The following is a 21,811-nucleotide window of genomic DNA, read 5'->3' on the forward strand; positions in this document are numbered from 1 at the left end:
TTTTTCCAGACAGTTTCCCTAATGGTGTTAGAGAGGCAGCCACTATCTTTGGAAGCTAGCTTAGCCTGTTCCTAGAATTTGGATATATTGCCTCTGAAAGAAGGAGCTCTTTGTTCCAAAATGCGTTGGCTTTATTAACACCCCCCCAAAAAAACACCCCCCTTCATTGGCATCTTTGAGAACACGTTCTCTTTTTGCATTCAGTTTGATTTTGATGCTTCTGTTTTTTGTTGGCAGTAACATACCACTTCTACAAAGACTAGTTTATTCCCCCCCCCATTAAATTAAACACTTGTATTGTTAGTAGCTGCTACTCAAATGCAGTGTAACTTTCTTTTTCAGATCATGATGCTGCCATCACCAGATATAGTCGACTGTCAAAAAAAAGAGAAAATGAGAAGGTTGAGAAATTTTTAATTCAGCAGTTAGGCTTCATGTTATAGAATGGTTACATCTAGTAATTTTTAGATGATGTACATGTTTTGAGGTTTTGAACTGTTGTATACACCCAGTTCAGACTGCCTTGCGAAGAAAACAAAAACCTATTTTCCTATGTGAGGTTGTCATGTGGGATTTTTGGAAGTACCTTTTGTAGATTATATTTTTAATTTGTACACTCTCCAGAGAACTTTGGTTTTTGGGTGGTTTGAAAATGTAATAAATAAATATACATTTGTAATCATAGGTCAGTAGGAGAGCGAGAGATACATCTTTTGAAAAGGTGGCTTCTATTTAGTTCCTTTTTGGATCATAATAAGGAAATTGTTACTTAATAAATGCCACGTAGTACAATTCTTTTAAAGGCAAAGTCTGTTGCCTTGAGTCAAATTTTGTTTTTTTTCAGGTCAAGTATGAAGTTACAGAAGATGTATATACTTCACGGAAGAAACAACATCAGACAATGATGCATTATTTCTGTGCATTAAATACTCTGCAATATAAAAAGAAAATTGCTATGTTAGAACCCTTATTAGGATACATGCAAGCTCAGGTGAATATCTTCAAAAACGAGAAGTTCTGTATGGAGATGTATGTGTAAAATTATTTTGCTTACTTGAGTGCTTGAGGTTTGCTGGTGCTTTAGGAGTACTTTGTGTACTCGAAACAATGTAATCAAATATTGTTCATTTTCTCTCTATTTCCTCTTTCCTCCCTACTCGTGCTTCTAGAAACAAAATCTGTTAGTACCATGAAATTCAGCATACTGTTGGTTTGTTTCAATGCATGCCAAGTGCACTTCCAAGGACTTGATTGATATAAAAAGATCCAGTTGCTACAGGGACAAATGAGATGCTCTCCATCAGACTTGTCTGCAGCAATTGGACCTTGTTAAATTAATTATTTTTTAGGCAGATAAATCCAGAGGATTGAGACTGTCTAACCTTTCTGGAGAGAAGTAAGCATATTTAAGCACATGTTAAACATTGTACCAGGGGTAGGCATTCTAATGCCCTCTATGTTTTGGACTGCAACTCCCATAATCCCTGACCATTGGCCATGTTGACTGGGATGTAGTTGGTTGGAAGTTGTAGTCAAAAATATCTGGAAGGCACCAGCTTGCCTACTCCTGCACTATAGTTTGTCCAGCACTGACTCTTCCTCCTTACAATGGAAATTACTCTTAGTTTGGGGAAATCATGAGTAATTGGGAATCTTACACAAGTGGTTAACAGAAAAATGTAAATGTTTCTTAAAAGACTTACTAAAATGATATGCACATGAATAAAATTATTTGTTAAATGTCTAAATTCTCTTTTCTAAAAGATAAGCTTCTTTAAGATGGGCTCAGAAAATCTTTCTGATCAGCTGGAAGAATTTTTAACAAATATTGGGACAAGTGTTCAGGAGTAAGTTAGCTTCCTTCTTTTAACATCGATGGCTTAACATCTCATTTGAAATAACATTTGCGATTAATGTGATGTAACTTAAAACCTTTGCCTTATGCATTTAGTGTTCGCAGGGAAATGGATCGTGAAGTAGAAACTATGCAGCAGACTATAGAAGACTTGGAGATAGCCAGTGACCCACTGTATTTGCCTGATCCTGATACTACGAAATTTCCTTCCCAAAGGAACCTTACTCGGAAAGCTGGATATCTTAATGCAAGAAAGTAAGAATTAATTTCCTCTATACAAGAGTTTCAATGGCGTACATTAACAATAAGTCAGATTCTGCAGATTGTGTGGTATTTAAAAACAAGGTAGCCGGATTATTTCCTATGTCTCAGTTTTTGAGATTGTTCAAGTATCCTTCTTGTTTAATGCCACAATGGATAAGCTGTTTTGAAAAGATTAAATTAAATCTGATAGTACTGCAATGCTTTAATAGAAGGATCCAGAGATGTGGGAACGCAAAATTGTTCTATGCTGGCATACCACTAGCGTAAATAATAATAATAATAATAATAATAATAATAATAATAATAATAATTTATTTATTTATTTATTTATATAGCACCATCAATGTACATGGTGCTGTACAGAGTAAAACAATAAATAGCAAGACCCTGCCGCATAGGCTTACATTCTAATAAAATCATAATAAAGCAATAAGGAGGGTAAGAGAATGCACCAAACAGGCAGTATAAAAGTCAGAACAAAATCAAGTTTTAAAAGCTGATTTTAGTCTGTTTTAACTTGGTGGAGTTTTATGGTAATATAGTTCACATATCTACCAATTTCTTAGACAATTTTTAATTTCAGTGTTCACACTTTTATCTTTCCTGCCTTGAAGGTAGGTTTGAATGAAAGATGGTGACTGGATCAAGCCACCCAAGGAGCTTTATGGCAGAGTATGGATTTGAACAGACCTAATTCTAGCACTAAACTACACTGATTTGATTAAATTCATGTATCTGATCTTATGAAATCTCATTCAACAATATGTTAATTTTTAGAATGCTTCAGGCTTCTTTGGCTGGATCCAAAGAAATTATATAGAGAGAGAGGAGAACAGCTTCGTCTTCATTTATTGTGCTTGTTGAAACAGCTCCCACTTCCAAAGAGATGAGCTATTGCTCAATTTTAAAGGTGGTTTGTCTTCTCTGGAATTTTTCTTTATTTCATTTCATTTATATCCCACCTTTCACAGTTCTCCCCCCACCCCATTTTATTTTTTACAAGCTTGTGACCTAGGTTAGGTTGCAAGTTGGTGACTGGAACAAGGTCACCCAATAAGTTTTATGGTAATTTAAATCTGGATCTCCCCAGTCCCAGTCCAACACTAGACTCCAGTCTGTCAGGAGTCATTAAGGTAACAGTAAATGAAATTTCTTGGCAAATAATACCACTACTTTGGGGTTTTGGTTATAGACTGTTCTAGTTTCTTGGTTTCTGCAGGAGGTAACAATAGAAACCATGCCCACATTATCCAAACATTTTCCCATACTTTTAGTAGCCTTTTATGAGCCTTTTCACTATCCAAGGGCAGCTTCAAGCATTTCTGACAATGCTAAAACTGCAGCCCCTGCGGAAAACTGGCTTATGAACTTCTCTCAGGCCTGGGATCTGTGAAAGTTAACTCTCTCCAGTGTGAGGGCACACATATGCCCACACTCTCCTTCAACTAGTGAGCACTGCTTTCTCTGCTTAATGAAACCTAAGGGATTGTTGAATGAATGTGGATATGGGCAGTATCTTTTATGCTTTTCTTTAAAGCCCTAAGGAAAGGAGAAAGTGTAAATTAACAGCTTTTGAAAATGAGCTAAGCAGATCATTGATAATGCACTTTTGCATAAGCAGTACATTGAGACACTTGGGGTGCATTTAATCATCTTCCTTATTTATTTCTCTCTGTATTCTCTGTCAAACTGTTTTTTATACTAGCCACATCATACTAAATTGTTTTAGGCTATGTGTAACTCCAGATTTTTGGGCAGACTGATTTTTTGTTTGACTTCCCATATCTATAACAAACAATCTGCTCTCATTTCAGTAAAACAGGGCTGGTGTCTTCCAGTTGGGACAGACAGTTTTACTTCACGCAGGGTGGAAACCTCATGAGCCAGGCAAGAGGCGATGTAGCTGGAGGACTTGTTATGGATATAGACAACTGTTCTGTAATGGCTGTGGATTGTGAAGACAGAAGATACTGCTTTCAGATAACATCTTTTGATGGCAAAAAGTTTGTATTCTTACTCTTTCTTATGTATTAACTAATGTAGCTGTTGGAGAAGAAATTGCAAAGCACTTTAATTCTTGCTTCTTTGGAGAGGTTATTTAGAGAAAACGTCATGGTGTTGAGTGGGGTAAAATATCTTGGGGTTGAGAAGAGGGAGACATGGATTTTTGTTGTTCGCCATTTTGGGTCAATAGCAGGTAACAGTAAAGCTGTTACTAATGACGTCGAAAATGTTGTCTGCTGCTATTCCCTTGCCAAATAAATTGATCAGGTCTTGATTTTGCTCTGTGAATTAAAACCTGAAATGTATTATTAAATGTATTTGAAGTCCAGAAAATGTTTGTATATCTTTGGAATAAAACCCTTGAACTGTTAAGCTGATTTAGTATATGTTGAGTATTTACTCCTTTTGATACTACGATAGAATTATTTTTGGTTTATCTAACCTCATCTTATTTTCTGCTGCGTTGTTCAGCATCCCTTACCAGAAATCCCTAAATTGGTTTTGTCTATTGTAAGCATATTTTCTTTCTGTAAGGTTGTGAGGATATGGCCCCCACAGGATATGGCTTCAGCTTAGAGGGGAGGGGCTTTGCTCACCTGCTTCCTTCTCCCTGGTTGGCCCTCTTCTGCCCACCAGTAGAAGTCAACGGGACATCTTCTTTAGCTACTTCCTCTCCTTCCTCCTCCATTCTCTCCCTGCCTTCTAATTGCTTTTTATTGAGGGATGGCATTATTGCACAAACCCAGGCAGGGCCAAAGTCTTGTGACAATAGTTGATTCAAATGTTCTGACTTTTCCTCCCCTGCTCAGTTGTATCAGTGGGTGGCTGTCTGTAGAGCTCAGTTCATAGGAACAGCTGGGTAAGTGTCACACCTGGGAGATGCTAAGTCCCATGACACATAGATAAATATTTCAGATATGAAATACACATTTGGAGTACCCTATCCGGAGTTCAGAGAGCATTAAGTGTAAATGCTATTTTGACTAAAGAAAGATGCATGTTGAGTAAATAGAGGCTAACATTCATTTAATCAAAAGTCCCCCCTTTTTTTAAGGTACAGTAAATCTGTTCTTATTTCCTTTCCTGACAGGTCTTCAATTTTGCAGGCAGAGAGCAAAAAAGACTATGAAGAGGTAAACCGTTCAAAATGGATGTTAAAAACTACAAATTTTAAAAGATGTGTGTATCTGACAAAGTTGTCTCTGGCCTAAGAACGTTTATGCTACAATAAATGTGTTAGTGTTTTAAGATTACCCCAGAAGAACCCTGATACCCTTTTGGAAACTGTAAAACTTGACCAGATGCTTTCAGTTTGCGTTAGGATCACCCAAATTTAATTTGTGATACTAGTAAGAGCTGGTAGGTCAGTACAAAGTAGTTTTTAAGAATAAAATAAATGAAAGCTGTTTAGAGGGGAAGAAGACTGCCAGGACTTTGCATGGGGCAAGATCCAAGGGATACTCTATGGTAGGCCAGGCCTCCACTCATTGGTTTTTCTTACTCACTTCCCCCCCACCTTTAGAACTTTAGATCCCCTTTTTTGAACTTTAGATCCCATGACATATCACAAATTGTCCTTGCCATTCCCTCCATCTCAAATAAATACATAGTTCTAAAAAGCCATTTCTCCCAGCAGTTGTGCCAAACAGCACAGTGCAGCAAAGGAGACCTCACAGAGAAATACCAGCTATCATGAATGTTGGTGCTACATTGCTGGTTTTGTACCACAGTTGTATCCTGTGCTGATCCTACTAGTCGAGTTGCTAAATGCTAAATTTAGAATGCCTGTTGCCTGCAAATTCCATTGTCTGGAAGCACCCAAAAAACTCAACAAGAAGGGGAAAGATTCAGAAACAGGTTTTAGTGAAGTTAGGGGGAGCCATTATTCAAAGATGGAAGTAAAAAGTGTTGCACAAAGCTTCCTTCATGTTCCTGTGGATGGGCACCTAGGTGTGTGACTCCTGGCTATAACTGATGATTACCCTTACTACAACATCACCAGCATGGGATGGGGTTTACCATCAGTTAGCTCAGCTTTCCAGATGTGTTAGACTACAATTCCAATCATCCACAATCATGCTGGCTGGGGATAGTGGAAATTGAAGACCAGCAGATCTGGAAGGCACCAAGTTGGGAAAGGCTGAGGTAGATAATGCATCGTAACATTATGCTGGCATTACAGCAGTACGCTGATGTTGTTGACAGAACTGGACAAATCTATAGAACTGGACAAATCTATAGAAATCTATAGAACTGGACAAATCTATAGAATTCTATAACATCTACTTTCTTTACCTAATTATTAATCATTATGTGCCTACACCATTACATTGTCAACAGTTTATTTTCAATAGATTGTATTAAAGTTAGCTTGTTGTTACTCAGTATTTTTTATTTTTTACGCCCAAAAAGTCATTATCTAGAATATCTATCCTGTTAGTTTCCTGTGATTCATCTTCCTCAAAGTGCCTTGTGTTCAGATGAACATTCGCCACATTTTGAACCTCTTTTAAAAACAAGATGCTTCAAAATGTGTAGATATCAACTTGCATAGGAGGAAGTGATATGAAGGGGTGAAAAATGAATAAGTGTAGAAAGAATATTTGTGTAGAAAATGGCAGACTTAATTACATCTTTTTTTCTTTATTTTTCAGTGGATATGTACAATAAACAACATCTCCAAACAGATATACCTAAGTGAAAATCCAGAGGTAATGTGGCTCTGTAATCTTTTAATGTCAAAATAAATGTTGAATGTGTAAACCTTGATGTAAAGTTAAAACTGCATTTAAATGAAATGCCCTAATTGAAGTCTGGACTGAGAAATTATTTCTAAATTGGTTGTTCATAGCATGGAGTGTAAAACTTTGACTGTAAACCAGCATTTACATTTAAAACACCTCTTGCTGTTTTATAAGCTTAGCTTCCAAACATACCAGCAAAACATGGTTTAGACTGCAATCCTATGCACAGTTACTTGGAAGTAAGCCCCATCTAATGCAGTGGAACTTACTTTTGAGTGAAGATGCATACAATTACACTATTAAAGCTGCATGACTACTTTCATTTTCCATTTTCTCTTCACTCCTGTTTCAGTGATGCAGTTCCTCTGGCGGCAAAGCGACAGCTGTCACTCTAATTTGTCAATTCACACACGCCAAACTATAGAAATGTCTTAAATATATTTTGGCATATCTGAACCTATATTAATCTTTTTTCACAGTAAATGAATGTTTGACATACCAAATGCGAACATAGCAGAAATGAATGACTAAAAATTGCTCTTGTGACTTGAGCAAAAACCTCCATCTTGCATGTTGGAGTTATTTGATGTGGAGCGGGTTTCATTGAGTTACTTCCACTCAACCGTGATGAAGAAAACTGGGATTTCATGTTTTGTTTCAGAAATGATGCATGGAACTTGCTAGAATACTAAGGACAATACACAGCCCTGATTATCCAAGATTACTTATATTTTGATTTTACTTTAATGTTTTTTTAAAATATTACTTTTCTGGAAAAGAAATTCAAAAAGTGGTGCATTTGGGTGAAGATCAGAATCGTAACTAAATAGAAATACCAGACCATGTAAAAACTGTTGTGAGGCAGCAGCTTTCTACATTCCCAGTTGGATGCTGTAGCGCACAACTGCAGTGCTGAAACTGTTCTGCAGGGAAGCAGGACTGCACAGCCCTTACTGATGCCAGTTGGCTGAGTGGAGCAGTTACTAGCGGGGTATCTTTCCTCTGCTGGAGAAGACTGGAATTGGAAGAACAAGAGGTATCCCTCTGTTACCTCTCAGATGTTCATAAATCCTCGTTTCTGCTACAAAGAATCATCTGTTAGGGGGGAAATGTGAAGCAGAACTGAAACAAGTAATTTCTTTTCCTGAACAGTTATATTTTAGAAATATGTCTTTTGCACCCATTTGTCTTTCCTATTTTTTGCTGAAAAGCCTATTATGGAATGGCTTGAATGTCCACAGGGTAATTACACACAAAAAAAAACAGTTAAAAATGATTTGGGGTAGGGATGGGGAACATGGTGAGCACATAGCTTCTACATTGCTGTATGGCTGGCAGAGAACCAAGGGCCAATGGGAGGCTGCAGCCCTTGTCTCCCAGGAAAAACATCATGGCAAGGAGGAGACGAACTGGCCCCATATATCCTCCAGAGAGGGAGCAGCTGCATGGAGCTTGCTTCACTCTCCTTTTCAGAGGGAACACACAGCCCAAACTGACACTTCCCTGGGACTGCAGATTCTGGCTTCATCCATCAGTCAGCGAACCAAGGGCCAGCGGAACCCGCTGCCTCCCAGGATAAACATCACAACAAGGGGGCAGACCATACATCAGTCAGAGAAGGAACAACAGCTTGTAGGGAGCTTGTTTCCCCCTTCCCTGTCTGAAAGAACACCTATATGAACTTTGAAACTAAGAACTGGGCCCTGAGTATTGTTTTTTTCCTCCTCCTTCCCAATCCACTTTCCTCTTATTATTAATCTGTGAAAGCCATACTGGGAGTCTTTTTTAGTTGAAAAGTGGGATGAAAATGCTGTAAATTAATAAAGTCCTAATAATAATAATAATAATAAGTCCTAATTTCCTAGTTCATATTCAAATCTAATTGGAAAGCAACATGTATTTTTTTCTTTTGCTTCTGTCAACATAGGAAATTGCTGCACGTGTAAATCAGTCGGCTCTAGAGGCTGTTACGCCTTCTCCTTCCTTCCAGCAGAGACATGAGAGCATGAGGCCAGCCGTGTAAGTTGCAAAATGGGAAATTGCTTAATGATCATGTTCTGTCAATCATGGTGGTTCCATTGGTAGCAAGTCATCCAATTCAGCAGGTTATTGAAGTGAATTCTAAAATATCAAAGCTTGTAATAAATTGCCTTGCATTTCCCTCTCAAATTCAGCTTTGTAGAGAAATTTCATTGTCTGTTATTGCAGAAGTTTATCCTATTACGTTAGGGAGAGCTTGCAGATTATATAAATCCTCTATGATGCACCCAAGTAATAATTTAGATTTGTATAATTGATGACTTCTGTATATCTAAAACTGCCCTATCTTGCAGGGTTTGTTTAAAGTTCTGCTCTGTACCTCTGTGGATTCCTCCTGTACCTCCCCTACGAAAAATTAGGCTAAAACAGAATATTGCAGTACTATTGTTCTATGTTATATCTAAAGTTCTCTTGAGTACCTTAACTATGTTGATGTATTTGGAAGTTTATTTGTAGCATTGTAGACTGGAAATAGTCATAACAAATGCTGGGTGGTTACCACCAAAAGCTTCAGTCCTGGGTTTTTTCCCTTTCTCCTTTTCTCACCCAGTAGTGCTTAATATTGCAAAACATGTGCTGTGATAGCATTGTGCCCTGGCTGTCATGTACATGGGGCAGGAAAACTAGGGTTTCGTGACATCACATCGTGTTCGTATTTGTAGATGCTCTTGGGAAGAGCAGTACACGGGGACTTCTGTTTCTGGTAGTAAACACAAAACTCTAGTAATGCCTAGTTCCAGCTGTAATACTTTTTAAAATTTCTGTATTTTACCCGTACTGCCTCAGCGTTCCCTGGTATTGCAATTTAATAACCTGTGACCAGGATATGAACTGAGGAATCATCGATTCCTGTCCCACTGTCTTACTAAGGCCCTGGTTTGCTGTTCTTAATGAGTGTCTCATTATGGCTTCTAATGGCAATGATTAGACAGGATTTCAGCTCTCTACAAAAACACTGCCTTAAACCTTGAGCGAGAGTTCATCAGTCATGGTAAATTAGCTGAGCCAATGTGAATGTTGCTATGTGCAGATACATTGATTCAGCAGGATATCTATTCTAGTAACTACTGTTGTTATATAGCCTACCTGTTGACTTTCGGTGATCATCTAGTTCTCAGTGTATCCATTTGTCAGCATGAGGCTTCTCACTTCTCCACTCAGTGTAATTTCATGCACTTCATACAGTCCTACTTAACGGAAATATTTTCCCTCAACAAAGCAGTGATCCTGAAACTATTTATTTGGAATCATCCTGCTGACTTGAGTGGGACATCTTGCAGGTATATAGTTTCAGATTGTCTTTCTGCTAAGTGGGGAGAGGGTAATTATTGATGAAGATGATGATGACGACGACGATGACAACTAAATCACTTCTGAATTTCTTTAACCCCCACCCCCAACAATAAAACTTGTGTAACATGAGACATTTCCTTCTGGTCTTGCTTTATTTTTATTTTTAGACAGTCTCGTGCTCCCACAACTCGTACTAGCAGCACTGGGTCTTTGGGATCAGATTCAGCATCTTTATCAGCACTTTCCTTGGACTCGCTTGTGGCACCTGACACGCCCATACAGTTTGACATCATTTCTCCAGTAAGCGAGGATCAGCCTGGTCAAGCAAAAATCTCAGGGCAAACAGGCAGGTAAGGTAATGGCAGCAAAGGATCTGTAATTGCATAAACAAAACTAAGGCAAATGGAGCTGACCAACAATAGACAATGCCTTCCATTGATGTCTTTGAGCCCATACAGAATAACGCTCACAATCCTTTAACTATGATTAAGGATCAGGAACAGGCTGTGGGATCGTGTGCTCACTTCCACCCAGTGCCTCCCCTTGGCACAAATTTAATTTATGTTCACTTCCTTCACCAGCTTTAGCTATAATTAACCCTGAACAGGTTTTGTTTTTAATTAGTATTTAAGCCCAAGGCTGGAGGCTAACTTCACATCTCTGGTTAAGAGTGAAACCTGTTTAGTAACTGTTTAAAGCTGGCGGAGGGCAGTTCATTCATTGAAGGGAAGGGGATGGATTAAGGAAGTCTGTATTCCTGCAGTTTAATCTTTTAAGGGACTAGGAATGTTAGATCTGCATGGGCTCCTCATGTAAAAGATGCAAAATCCAAATCATGAATGATTGGGAAAGTATTTTGATGTTTGAGTTTCTCTGTGCAATGTCTTATTTCTTGCAGCAGACTTCTTTCACCCTGTTGAGCAATCTTTAAAACTTGGTTTTAAAAAAGTATATTTTCCTTTCCTATTGCTTGCTTGCCCCAGCGCCTTGGGTATTTCCTCTTGGAAACTCAAGAGAAATGTGGCAGGCCTGCCTCCAGGTGATGATGGCATTCTGATGACTTTCTTCCTAAGCTAAAAAAGGTGAGTGAGAATGATCTAGGCTTCTAGAGTAATGGAAAGATGGGTTGTCAGTTGTTTTAGATTGCTTTTTCCCATCCAGCCCAATAAAGTTCCTAACACCTTTCAAAATAATTTTACTCAAAATTTGAATGTCCTTGTTAGATTATTCATAGTATTTTGATTTTTTTTTTATTACAACAGTTGTATGGTAGTATTTATAAATAGTACAGCGGTCAGTGGGCTCAATATCTCAGGCTCCATTGAAAGGGAAGTCTTAATACAGGATGGGGGAAGATTGGTGGGGGGAAAACTTAGCCAAAGTGGGGCAGGCAGTTTCTGGCTCATGTCCTACAGCCATACAAGTATGCCAAGACCCCTCATCTGAACAAGAATGACAATGCAAGGAGAACCACCATTTGCTTTTTGCAAGCTTCTGTGGTGCCTTACACACCTCCATTATAGTTAATAGGACATGTGAACTCTGGCCAAGTCTGAAAGCTGCTGCTGAGAGCTCCGTGACATTTCTTGGAGCCAAAGAATTGCGTGAACCTCACTTGCTCACAACAGAGAGAGAACTAACTCAGGAGAACAGTTAGCACAAGAAATATGGATTCATTCTTAATATGTGAGATAAAAATCCTTGTGATAGATTTTTGTGAACGAACACCAATACTAAGGTACAATACCATCATGAAGATTTAAGAATTTGAGCCATGCTGGATCGGACTAAGGGTCCATTTATTCCTGCATTCTGTTCACACAGTTGCCGACCACCTCTCTTTGAGAAATCAACAAGTGGGACATGAATGCAATAGCACTGTCCCGCTTGTGTTTCCCAGCAACTGGTATACATAGTCATACTGCCGCTGATACTGGAGGTAGGATAAAGCCATCAGAACTAGTAGCCATTGATAGCCTTAGCCTTATTTATTGAGCTTTGAGTCTTGCTAAACTGAACGGATTTCCTGTGAGTTGAACAGTATAGCAAGAACATCACAGGCTTCAGTTGGGCAACGTGTGAGCATTGTGCAATTCTGACTCCAAAATTGAATGTCCAATATTCAGATGTGTCTATTTCTGCTGAGTATATGTATTCCAGCAATAATTATGAATGGCGCTCTCAAACTCCAACCAGCAAATACTTAAATGTGCCCTCCCTGTGGCAGACTAAATGAATCTTATGGATCATAGGATCATAGAATCATAGAATAGCAGAGTTGGAAGGGGCCTACAAGGCCATCGAGTCCAACCCCCTGCTCAATGCAGGAATCCACCCTAAAGCATCCCTGACAGATGGCTGTCCGGCTGCCTCTTGAATGCCTCTAGTGTGGGAGAGCCCACAACCTCCCTAGGTAACTGATTCCACCATCGCACTGCTCTAACAGTCAGGAAGTTTTTCCTGATGTCCACCGGAATCTGGCTTCCTTTAACTTGAGCCTCTTATTCCGTGTCCTGCACTCTGGGAGGATCGAGAAGAGATCCTGGCCCTCCTCTGTGTGACAACCTTTTAAGAAACTATTATTTATTTATTTATTTATTCATTTATTTATTTATTTATTATCTGCCTCTCCCTGTGGATTGAGGCAGGGAACAACATAGAATACAAAATATTATACAATACATAAAACTGATTAAAACATATAAAAACTAATACATTATTAAAATAACAGCCAGCCAGACATCTTAAAATTCAACTGGGTAGGCCTGCCAGAAGAGATCATTTTTTATATTCAGAAAGATTATTGAGTTGGCGGATCTCTCCTGGCAGGCCATTCCACAGTCTGGGAACTGCAGAAGAGAAAATCCTCTGGGTAACAGTTGTTAATCTAGTTTTTGCTGGCAGAAGTAAATTCTTCCTAGAGGACCTGAGTGTGCGGGGTGGATTGTACGGGAGAAGGTGATCCCACAAATTTTTTGAGTTCCCTGTGCAATGCTTTAAATAGATTAGTGGCACAATTTAACTGAGATTACCAATAATTTTGCCTCTTTTTGTTTCTGGAGCTCCTGTATAAAATTCAAATAGAGAACATTAGGAGAAACTGTACAAGCTATTTGGCAGTGGAATAGCTCTCCTGTACTGCAGGTATCTAAGCAGAAGCTGGGCAGCCAGCTGTCAGGGGTGATGTAGTGACATCCTATATTGCAGTTTCTCCATTGAGCAGGATGTTGAACTAGATGATCCCAAAGGTTCCTTCCAACTCTGATTTTATGAGAGATTTGCACTTTGCTTTTTAACTGTCTGTGAACAAATGAGATTAATTATATTCAATAGGATCGTTAGGTTAAAAACAACAACCAACCTGTCTGGTCATTTTCGGATCAAGAGCTACATCTCATTTCCCCGTTGATTTGTTTTTTTAAAGAAATGTTTTGGTAAATCCTTTCCTTTGCCTATGATATATACACTGGAAGCCTAGAGAATTTTCACTTCAGTATAATGTGAAGAGTAATGATGTCTCTGCTGGGAACCAAGGGTAGCCATATTTCTCTTGATTAGGACTAAAATCCCATTAATGCTTTCAGAAAGCAGCATTTGATTTGGTAGTCTCATAAAATAATTATTTAACAAATTAACACGTGGGTAGCATGCAGTTTTACTTAAATCTTCCCTTTGCCATGTTCAGATAAGGATCGCAACTTGTACTCTATAATTGTATTTTTAAAAATGAAAGAAATTAACTATTTTGACCAGAGCAGAATTAAGGTATATACAATTTTCTCAAGCATTTTATATTTTATTAAAACAGTAGGGTAGTACTACATGGAAGTGGTCTTTCCACTTGTTTTATGCTAAACTGTAGCAGTTTATGTAAGATATTTCCAGTAATTCTGTGTTGTGAAACTAATTTATTGTTGTGTGTATCCTTCCTAGACTTCCGTCTTAACTTTTTTCTTTGTTTTAATATATTACGTAATTCAGTTATTAGGAATTGGTATGCAGGCATCACCGAATTGATATTTTTGTGGTTTTTTCACAGACGTACAAATCCTTTTGGAGAATCTGGAGGAACCAAATCCGAAACTGAAGGTAAAGCAAAATTTTAGTTAAAACTAAAATATATTTAATATTTGAAAAAGAGTGTTCATTTTAAAAAAGAAAGTGCTGATGAAATTGACAGATTGATAGTTTGGCTATGAGCCTGAGCAGGACGAAACAGCACATCGTTAAATAATCTTGAATGTAAAGCAAGCTTAGTTGTTACTTCTAGTCGTTTACTCCCTCTCTCTCAGTGGTCCTTAAACGTTTTCATTTTGGCCCTCCGCAAGGCAAGAAAGTGTGGCATTTTCCAGCTGGCAGAGTCCTTTCTTTTTAGACTGTGGCATGCAGACAAAGGAAAACATCAGGCCGTGAGCCCTAGTGGGTCTTGAAGCCCTCATTAGAGGGATTTTAGAGAATCCAAAACTTCAAGGGGCATAATCACAAGGATACCCCACACCTGAGAGCAGACATCAATATGTTGGTCTTCTGCCTACTAGCCCAGCAAGATTCTCATTAGGTGCAGCTCAGGCCTCCCTAACAGGTGTTCACTCTTTTCTAGGAAAAGAAAAACAAGTGACTTAGGTCACACCAGTGCCTATTTATTGTGTGCTACGCCCACTTGAAGTTTCAGAGAACAATTATCCTTCAGGGGCGGCCTGCACTATCTGAATCCACTTTGACTACTGAACATTAAAGAAGGCGACTTTTTCTCTGAAACATTGGGCGGGTGTAGCACACAATAAACAGGCACCGGTGTGACTTAGTCATTTGTTTTTCTTTTTGTGACTTGAGTGTCTCCCTGTTGTTGCTTCTCTAAGGCCACCTGCTTCAGATCTTGAGGCACTAATTGCTCTCTCGGCTATGAGTGTTTCAGTTACGTCCAAGACTAATATTTCTCCATGTGCAGTCTTGGTTTGCATTAATGAATTGCTACTTTACCTTGAGCAGTTGATTCAGATTTAAATAGTGTGTTGGGTTTTACTGAAATGGTATTTTGACTCACAATCAGCCCTGTCTCAGGGCTTAGTGCAGGTTACAGTAATTGTGTGCAGAGAGAAAGGGAAACCAAAGGGAAAGGTATAACTTTTTCCATTTTATAGTGTTATACCACTATAAAATGGAAAACAATAAACCTGCTCTCATTCACTAGCCGTATATTGTTACCCTCACCAAAGTTTGCTTCACAAACCTAGTTTGCTATGCCTCCCCTTTTTCATTTTGCCAAGCTACCATATCACACAAATGCTTCATATTTACTAAACTTTTAATACTGCTTTAATGGGCAAATTCCTTTCAAATCTTGGTTAAAATCGATATAACTTCACCCCTACAGAAATGATTTTAAATTATGTTGAGGCAGAAACATTAGAGCCTAAGTGTGTTATGCCCTCTTTTTAGTAAATTAATTTTTAATATATGGAAATTGGGATATCGTGTTATGATTATAATGCAACATATGTAGCAGATATTTTGTTAGGCGAAGATAAAAGTTTCCCTAGAAAGCCCAGGGGGTGGTTCACACCATTTGTTTTCCATGTCCTTGCTCTAGATTCTATCCTTCATCAGTTATTTATCGTAAGATTCCTTGGATCCATGGAGGTGAAATCGGATGAATCTCCTGATGTGGTTTATGAAACAATGCGCCAAATACTAGCAGCTCGAGCTATACACAACATTTTTAGAATGACGGAATCTCATTTGTTAGTCACGTGCGACTGTTTAAAGTAAGTGTTTTCTTACTAAAGCTAAGACACGTTTGTCAAACATTTTTAATACAGAACACTTTTTCTTTGTACAGTAACTTCTAAATGTTAAATTAACATTTCTAGGTTAATTGATCCACAGACGCAAGTTACAAGGCTCAGGGTAAGTTATTAGAAACAAAGCAAGCAAACATTAGAAATTTGTTTTCATGGTGTTTTACTTTCTACCAGCTATATTAAATTACATCCAAATTTATATTCCTTTTACTGTTTTTGCCATAATGTAACAAGAACCCTAGTCCCAAGCACTTATTACATACATACAGTGCCAGTGTTATAGTTACAAGAAGGCTTGTAACTCTGCACTGGTAAAGTGGATGGTATGTATGCCTGGTGCTAAGCACTTATTCCTTGCCAGTAAATGAAAAAAAGTATTGTGATTTCATTGCTTTAAAAGAATCAAATCCTAGTAGAATATCATCACATAGATGTCTTTAGTAATGGGTTGTACATTGGCACAAGAGCTGGTATAGCATAGAACTTCCTTTGAGCTGGGAAGTTCCTGGTGCATATCATGACCCAGCCATGAACTTGCTAGATGGCCTTAAGGAAGCCACACCCTCTCAGCCTCTGCTGCCTACTTTCCTTCAGCAGTCTGGGGATAGATAGTAATATTGACCTGGATTTAGAGGGTTTCTGAAAGGATTGTTGAAAAGGTGTAAAACTGAAGGATGCTCCTGCCTCAGGTGGCACAACATGCTGCAGCAACCCAGAATGAGCCCAGGTTCTGAGCAGTAGGAGGAGTTAACCCGCTATTGGATGCTCCGTACATCAAACAAAAAGAAACTTTCACAGAATGTGTTTCGTTTTCTTGACTTTGAGCATGATATTCCCAAAGTGATCTGTGAATGTCGTGTTTTGTAATTTCATTTTCATGTATTGTCTGAGTAACCTCCAGTCTGTTGCTGTCTGTTACCCAATAAGCGTTAAAGTTCCACTCTCTTTTTTTCTTCTTAACAGTTTCCTTTGCCAAATGTAGTTCTCTATGCCACACACCAAGAAAACAAACGCCTTTTTGGATTTGTGCTTCGGACTTCAGCAGGGAGAGCAGATAGCAGACCAACTTCAGTTTGCTACATATTTGAATCAAATAATGAAGGGGAAAAGGTATTTATCATGCTCCAGCTAAAGTTCTTGAATACATGAAACAATATTTAAGCTCTAATGTGATTTAATGAAGATGATCACACTTCAGACATTCTTACTGTATTTTCCCCATTTTTTCTCAAATAGATCTGTGACTCTGTAGGAATTGCAAAGCAGATTGCATTACATGCTGAATTGGTAAGACTTCCAGTTGCAGTAAAATCTACAGCTATTCTGTATGCATCATATAAATCAGTGAGCTGACAGAAGCCTAAAGGCCACCTAACTGGGCCTTCACCTTGATCTTCTGCCCACAAACACTTTCTCACTGTTACCACCATTTTCTTGTGAGACATTACAATCAACATGCACTTTGGCAGAGGTACCTGGAAGCAAAGAATAATTTACGTATCTGAGTTGCATTCTGCAAGGGGGATACTTTTTTGACCTTCAAACTAAGACCAGAAGCATTCTTTATGACTCTCACATAATTTCCTGTCTTGAACTGGAACACAAAGTATACAAACCTGTTAGAGTTTCCTTAGGCTTTGGATGGGACATATGTGGCTAGATTCAGCCCGCTAGCATCTCTCATAATACTTCTTCACACAGCGCATAGTTAAACTATGGAATTTGCTTCCACAAGATGTAGTGATAGTCACCAATTTGGATGGCTTTAAAAGGGAGTTGAAGGTTATCAATGGCTACTATTTGTGATGGCTATGTGCTACCTACAGTATCAGAGGCCTATATACACCAGTTGCTGGGGAGTATGGGTGGGAGGGTTCTGTTGCACCATGTCCTGCTTGTGGGTTCCTTCCTGGTCGACAGCTGGTTGGCCGCTGTGTGAGCAGAGTGCTGGACTAGATGGAACCTAGATCTGATCCAGCATGGCTCTTATGTTCTTAAAATTCTTGCCTAGCACATCACAGTGAGGAGGAAAATGCTCTCCAGCTGATCTCCAGTCAGTTGAAGAAAGGTCTGAAAAGGGAGTCTGTGTGTGAATGGTATGTGTGAGGAAATGTGGAGGCACATGCATGCACGTGTGCAGTCACTTTCATCGTGGCTGGGGCCAATTCGGTCCTCTTCAACCCTGGCTTAGGCCTTTATAGACCATTGTTCTACCTTGTCCAAATCAAGGAGTTTCGGAAATGTCTCTCCAATTTTCTGAGCTTTACTAATCCCTACTCAGGCAAATACTCTGAGAATTTGCTTCTTCTCTCATTTTATACATGACTGTTGCCTCTAGACTTGCATCCTGTCAACTTGAAACATGTGTTCTCTGTGGAGTGATGTTAGACTTGTGTGTACAACTTGCAGCACTGCAAAGTGGCAAAAGGTTCCTTTGCAACCTAGTGGTAGGCTGTGTGCTAATAGTGTCTGGTCTCAAAATCTGTTGGTGCAATGGTTTATTGCTTTTCTGGTGGTGCTGAAGGTTTTTGAGGATCCTGCAGCTAGCTCCTCTAGGTTGTTTTGAAGGGCAACTGCATACATTTTTGTTAAAATATTTGGTATCTGTATCATTTCTTTGACATGAATTGCTTTTTCTCTGCATGTTTACTTTTACATTTTTATTTTTTCAGGATCGTAGAACATCAGAAAAGCAGAAAGAAATAGAGAGGGTAAAAGAGAAACAGCAAAAAGAACTAAGTAAACAAAAACAAATAGAAAAGGTATGTATTTGGTCAAAGTTTACTTTTTTAAAAAAAGCACTGAAGGTGTTTTTTTTTAAAAAGCTGCTGTTTATGGAAGAAAACAGTTTTGGCCTAAGGAAATGTCTTAATTTAATTACAATACAATTTCAGCCTTTGAGTTTGCATGATCTTGGGGTTTCACAACACTAGATTTATAAAATTATGAATAATGTGGAAAGAGTGAATAGATTTTTCTCTATCACAACTCCAGGGCTCAGTGAAATTGATTGGTAGTAGATTCAGTACAGGTACAAAAAAAAGTACTTGTTCACCCAACCTGTAATTAAGTATTGTAGTTAACTGTTGGAAGATGTGGTGGGTACCACTGGCTTATATGGATTTAAAAGTGAATTAGACAAATTTATGGAGGTCTATCAGTCATGACAGCTATATAGAACCTCCATATTTGGAAACAGTATGCCACTGAATACCATTTGCTGGGGGCAGGCAAGCAGTGGGGTGGAAAAGCGGGTTCTGGTCTTCATATCCCTGCTTTTGGGCTCCCAAAAAGCATGTGACTGGCTTTTGTTAGAAAAAGAATACTGAACTAGAAGAACCTTATGGTCTAAATCACATTCTTCACAGGGTTTAATTCTTGGGATATCCCTACCCTGTATGGCAGATGGCTCACCCTGCATCTTTCCCTGTGTCCAGGTCATTATGTATATACTACTAGTTATCCCAAGTTCTCAATAGTTCATTTATAATAATGTGTGGCTTAGTGACCATAGTCATCTTCTGCTAGCTTTTTACTATTGAAAATCATTTTACTATTCAGGTATCTAGAATACACAAAAGCTCTGTTGGATCAGATCAAAGGCCTACCTTATCAAGCATCCTGTTTCACACAGTGGCCAGCAAATCCACAAGGACATGGGAGTAATAACACTTTCCCACAGTTTTCCCCAAGCATGCTGCCTCTGATCCTAGAGGTAACGTTATAGTTGTCGTGATTAGTGGTCATTGATAGCCTTGTCATCCATGAATTTGCCTAATCCCCTTTTGAAGACATCAAAGTTGGTGACCATCGCCACATCTTGTGGTAGCTAATGCCATGGCTTAACCATGTGGGGTGAGAAGAAGTTCTTCCTTTTGTGTCACATGAATCTCCCACCAGTTACCTTCATTGGAAGGCCTTGGATTCTAGTACTATGAGAGTTAGAGAAAAATATACTCTTATCTACTTTCCCCACAGCTTGTATAATGTTAGTATCTTCCTAAATAGCATTTTTTCTAAACTAAGAAATCCCAACTCTTGTAATCTTTCCTCATAGGGGAATTGCTCCAGCCCCCTGCTAATTTTGGTTGCCATTTTCTGTACCTTGTCCAGGTGTAAAGTATCCCTTTTGAGATGCAGTGACCAGAACAGTACATGGTATCACAATTCTGGTTGCACCATGGATTTGTATAAAGGCAATTGCAATACTAAGATTTACCTTGGTGACCTGTTTAAAAGTGAGTACTTTCTTTCAGGATTTGGAAGAGCAAAGCCGACTAATAGCTGCTTCTAGTAGGTCCAACCAGAGTGTTGGTGAGGGACAATTTGTAGTCCTTAGCAGTAGCCAGTCAGAAGACAGTGATTTGGGAGAAGATGGAAAAAAGAAACGGGAATCTGAAGCTTGAGGTGACTTCAGTTCAAGTCTTTGGACCTGTTGACTTAGTCGCAGAAGACATAAAGGTGGAGGGTTTGCTTTACTAGACGACACCCATTAAGCTTTGATTTTTCTTAAACTGCCTGCATAATGTAAATGTGGACTTACTTGCATGCCATAAGGAACCATGGAGAAACTTCAATGGCTATCGCAGAATTGGACCTTATTTCTTTTCTTTTCTTACCTAGCTGTCCAGGTAACGTCATGAGGAAGATTAAGGAATTAAGATAAAGGAATAGGTTTAAAACTCTTTATTTTCTGTTTTCAGCTTCCAGAGGGGGTAACTAACTGTGTTGAGGTATACTAAGGTAACTGTGTTTACCTTAGTATGTTGAGGTAAAACAAAGAGTCTTGAGGCATCTTGAAATATTAACAAATTTAACCTGGCAAAGGGGGACTCTAATCCATGAAGGTTTATGCCATAATGGATTTGTTAAGCTTTAAGGTGCCGTAGGACTCATTGCTCAAAGCTTGTTTTGGTTCCCAAAGATGTCTGAGAACAGAAACAGGAGGGTGCTAATTTCTAGTTAAATATTTCTGAGAATAAATTGTCGGGGTGGGGAGGAGAGTTCAGGAAAACTAGTAACACTGCAGTGCTATTTTTAGATTAAATGTGAGTTTATAATTTTTACTTGAGACTACACTGATTGGTACTGGCCTTGGCTTCTCCTCGATATACTTCCGAGCACTTTTGTGGAGGGTTGCAAAGACATTAAAGGAGAAATCAGAAATTGGCGTGAGATGTAATTGCACTATGTATTTGTAACATTATACAAATAGACTGTTACATGTCTAGACGAGAATAGTTTGTGTACTTCTCAAAAAACTTCTAACAGGTCTGCGGTGATTATTAGCATTAAAACAGATATTGTTATAATGAATTTAGAGAGTCTAAGCATGGCGTGAGGATATATTGATGGAATGAACTATTTGTATGGAGACTTTTTCAACTAATAGTTGAGAAATTGCTTTTATGATCCATGGCCATAACTAACCTAATTTCATTAAACTCTTTTGCAGAACTTCTTTGCTAAATAATCCATATGCAACATAAGCATACATACAGATTGCATAAATGTGCCGAATCATTAAGAAAAATTAGTCTGACACTCCTCATCCTGGTTGTTTTTAATTGCAAATACATAACATGTTTAATTATGATATCAAATATGCATTGACCTTTACCAATAGAATAGGAGCATGATTAATACAAAACAAGATATCTGGTTTTATCAGTCACAGCCCTTATTTTAAGAATAATGCGAGTGGAAATCATAAATCTGTTTTGACCTATTAATTCATCAGTTTCTTTTGTGATCTGAGAAGCGGTATATACATATTTCTAATTAATAAGTAAAGAAATAAATTCCTCCTT

General features: G+C 38.5%; 1 protein-coding gene across 1 annotated transcript in view; it reads left to right on the top strand.

The window, feature by feature from the left end:
- Nucleotides 1-20,623, top strand: part of APPL1 (adaptor protein, phosphotyrosine interacting with PH domain and leucine zipper 1) — a 34,692-nt gene extending 14,069 nt beyond the window's left edge. The window contains exons 7-22 of the mRNA XM_063121289.1: nucleotides 343-401; nucleotides 845-991; nucleotides 1,765-1,847; nucleotides 1,952-2,110; nucleotides 3,934-4,122; nucleotides 5,214-5,256; nucleotides 6,778-6,834; nucleotides 8,795-8,886; nucleotides 10,368-10,550; nucleotides 14,240-14,289; nucleotides 15,791-15,965; nucleotides 16,071-16,107; nucleotides 16,965-17,111; nucleotides 17,238-17,288; nucleotides 18,674-18,763; nucleotides 20,258-20,623. Of these exons, the coding sequence (XP_062977359.1) occupies nucleotides 343-401; nucleotides 845-991; nucleotides 1,765-1,847; nucleotides 1,952-2,110; nucleotides 3,934-4,122; nucleotides 5,214-5,256; nucleotides 6,778-6,834; nucleotides 8,795-8,886; nucleotides 10,368-10,550; nucleotides 14,240-14,289; nucleotides 15,791-15,965; nucleotides 16,071-16,107; nucleotides 16,965-17,111; nucleotides 17,238-17,288; nucleotides 18,674-18,763; nucleotides 20,258-20,407 (1,712 nt within the window). The 3' untranslated portion in view covers nucleotides 20,408-20,623. The remainder of the gene's footprint in view (nucleotides 1-342; nucleotides 402-844; nucleotides 992-1,764; nucleotides 1,848-1,951; nucleotides 2,111-3,933; nucleotides 4,123-5,213; nucleotides 5,257-6,777; nucleotides 6,835-8,794; nucleotides 8,887-10,367; nucleotides 10,551-14,239; nucleotides 14,290-15,790; nucleotides 15,966-16,070; nucleotides 16,108-16,964; nucleotides 17,112-17,237; nucleotides 17,289-18,673; nucleotides 18,764-20,257) is intronic.
- The last annotated feature ends 1,188 nt before the right edge of the window (nucleotides 20,624-21,811 follow it).

Source organism: Elgaria multicarinata, chromosome 3, assembly GCF_023053635.1.
Source record: "Elgaria multicarinata webbii isolate HBS135686 ecotype San Diego chromosome 3, rElgMul1.1.pri, whole genome shotgun sequence".
NCBI lineage: Eukaryota > Metazoa > Chordata > Lepidosauria > Squamata > Anguidae > Elgaria > Elgaria multicarinata.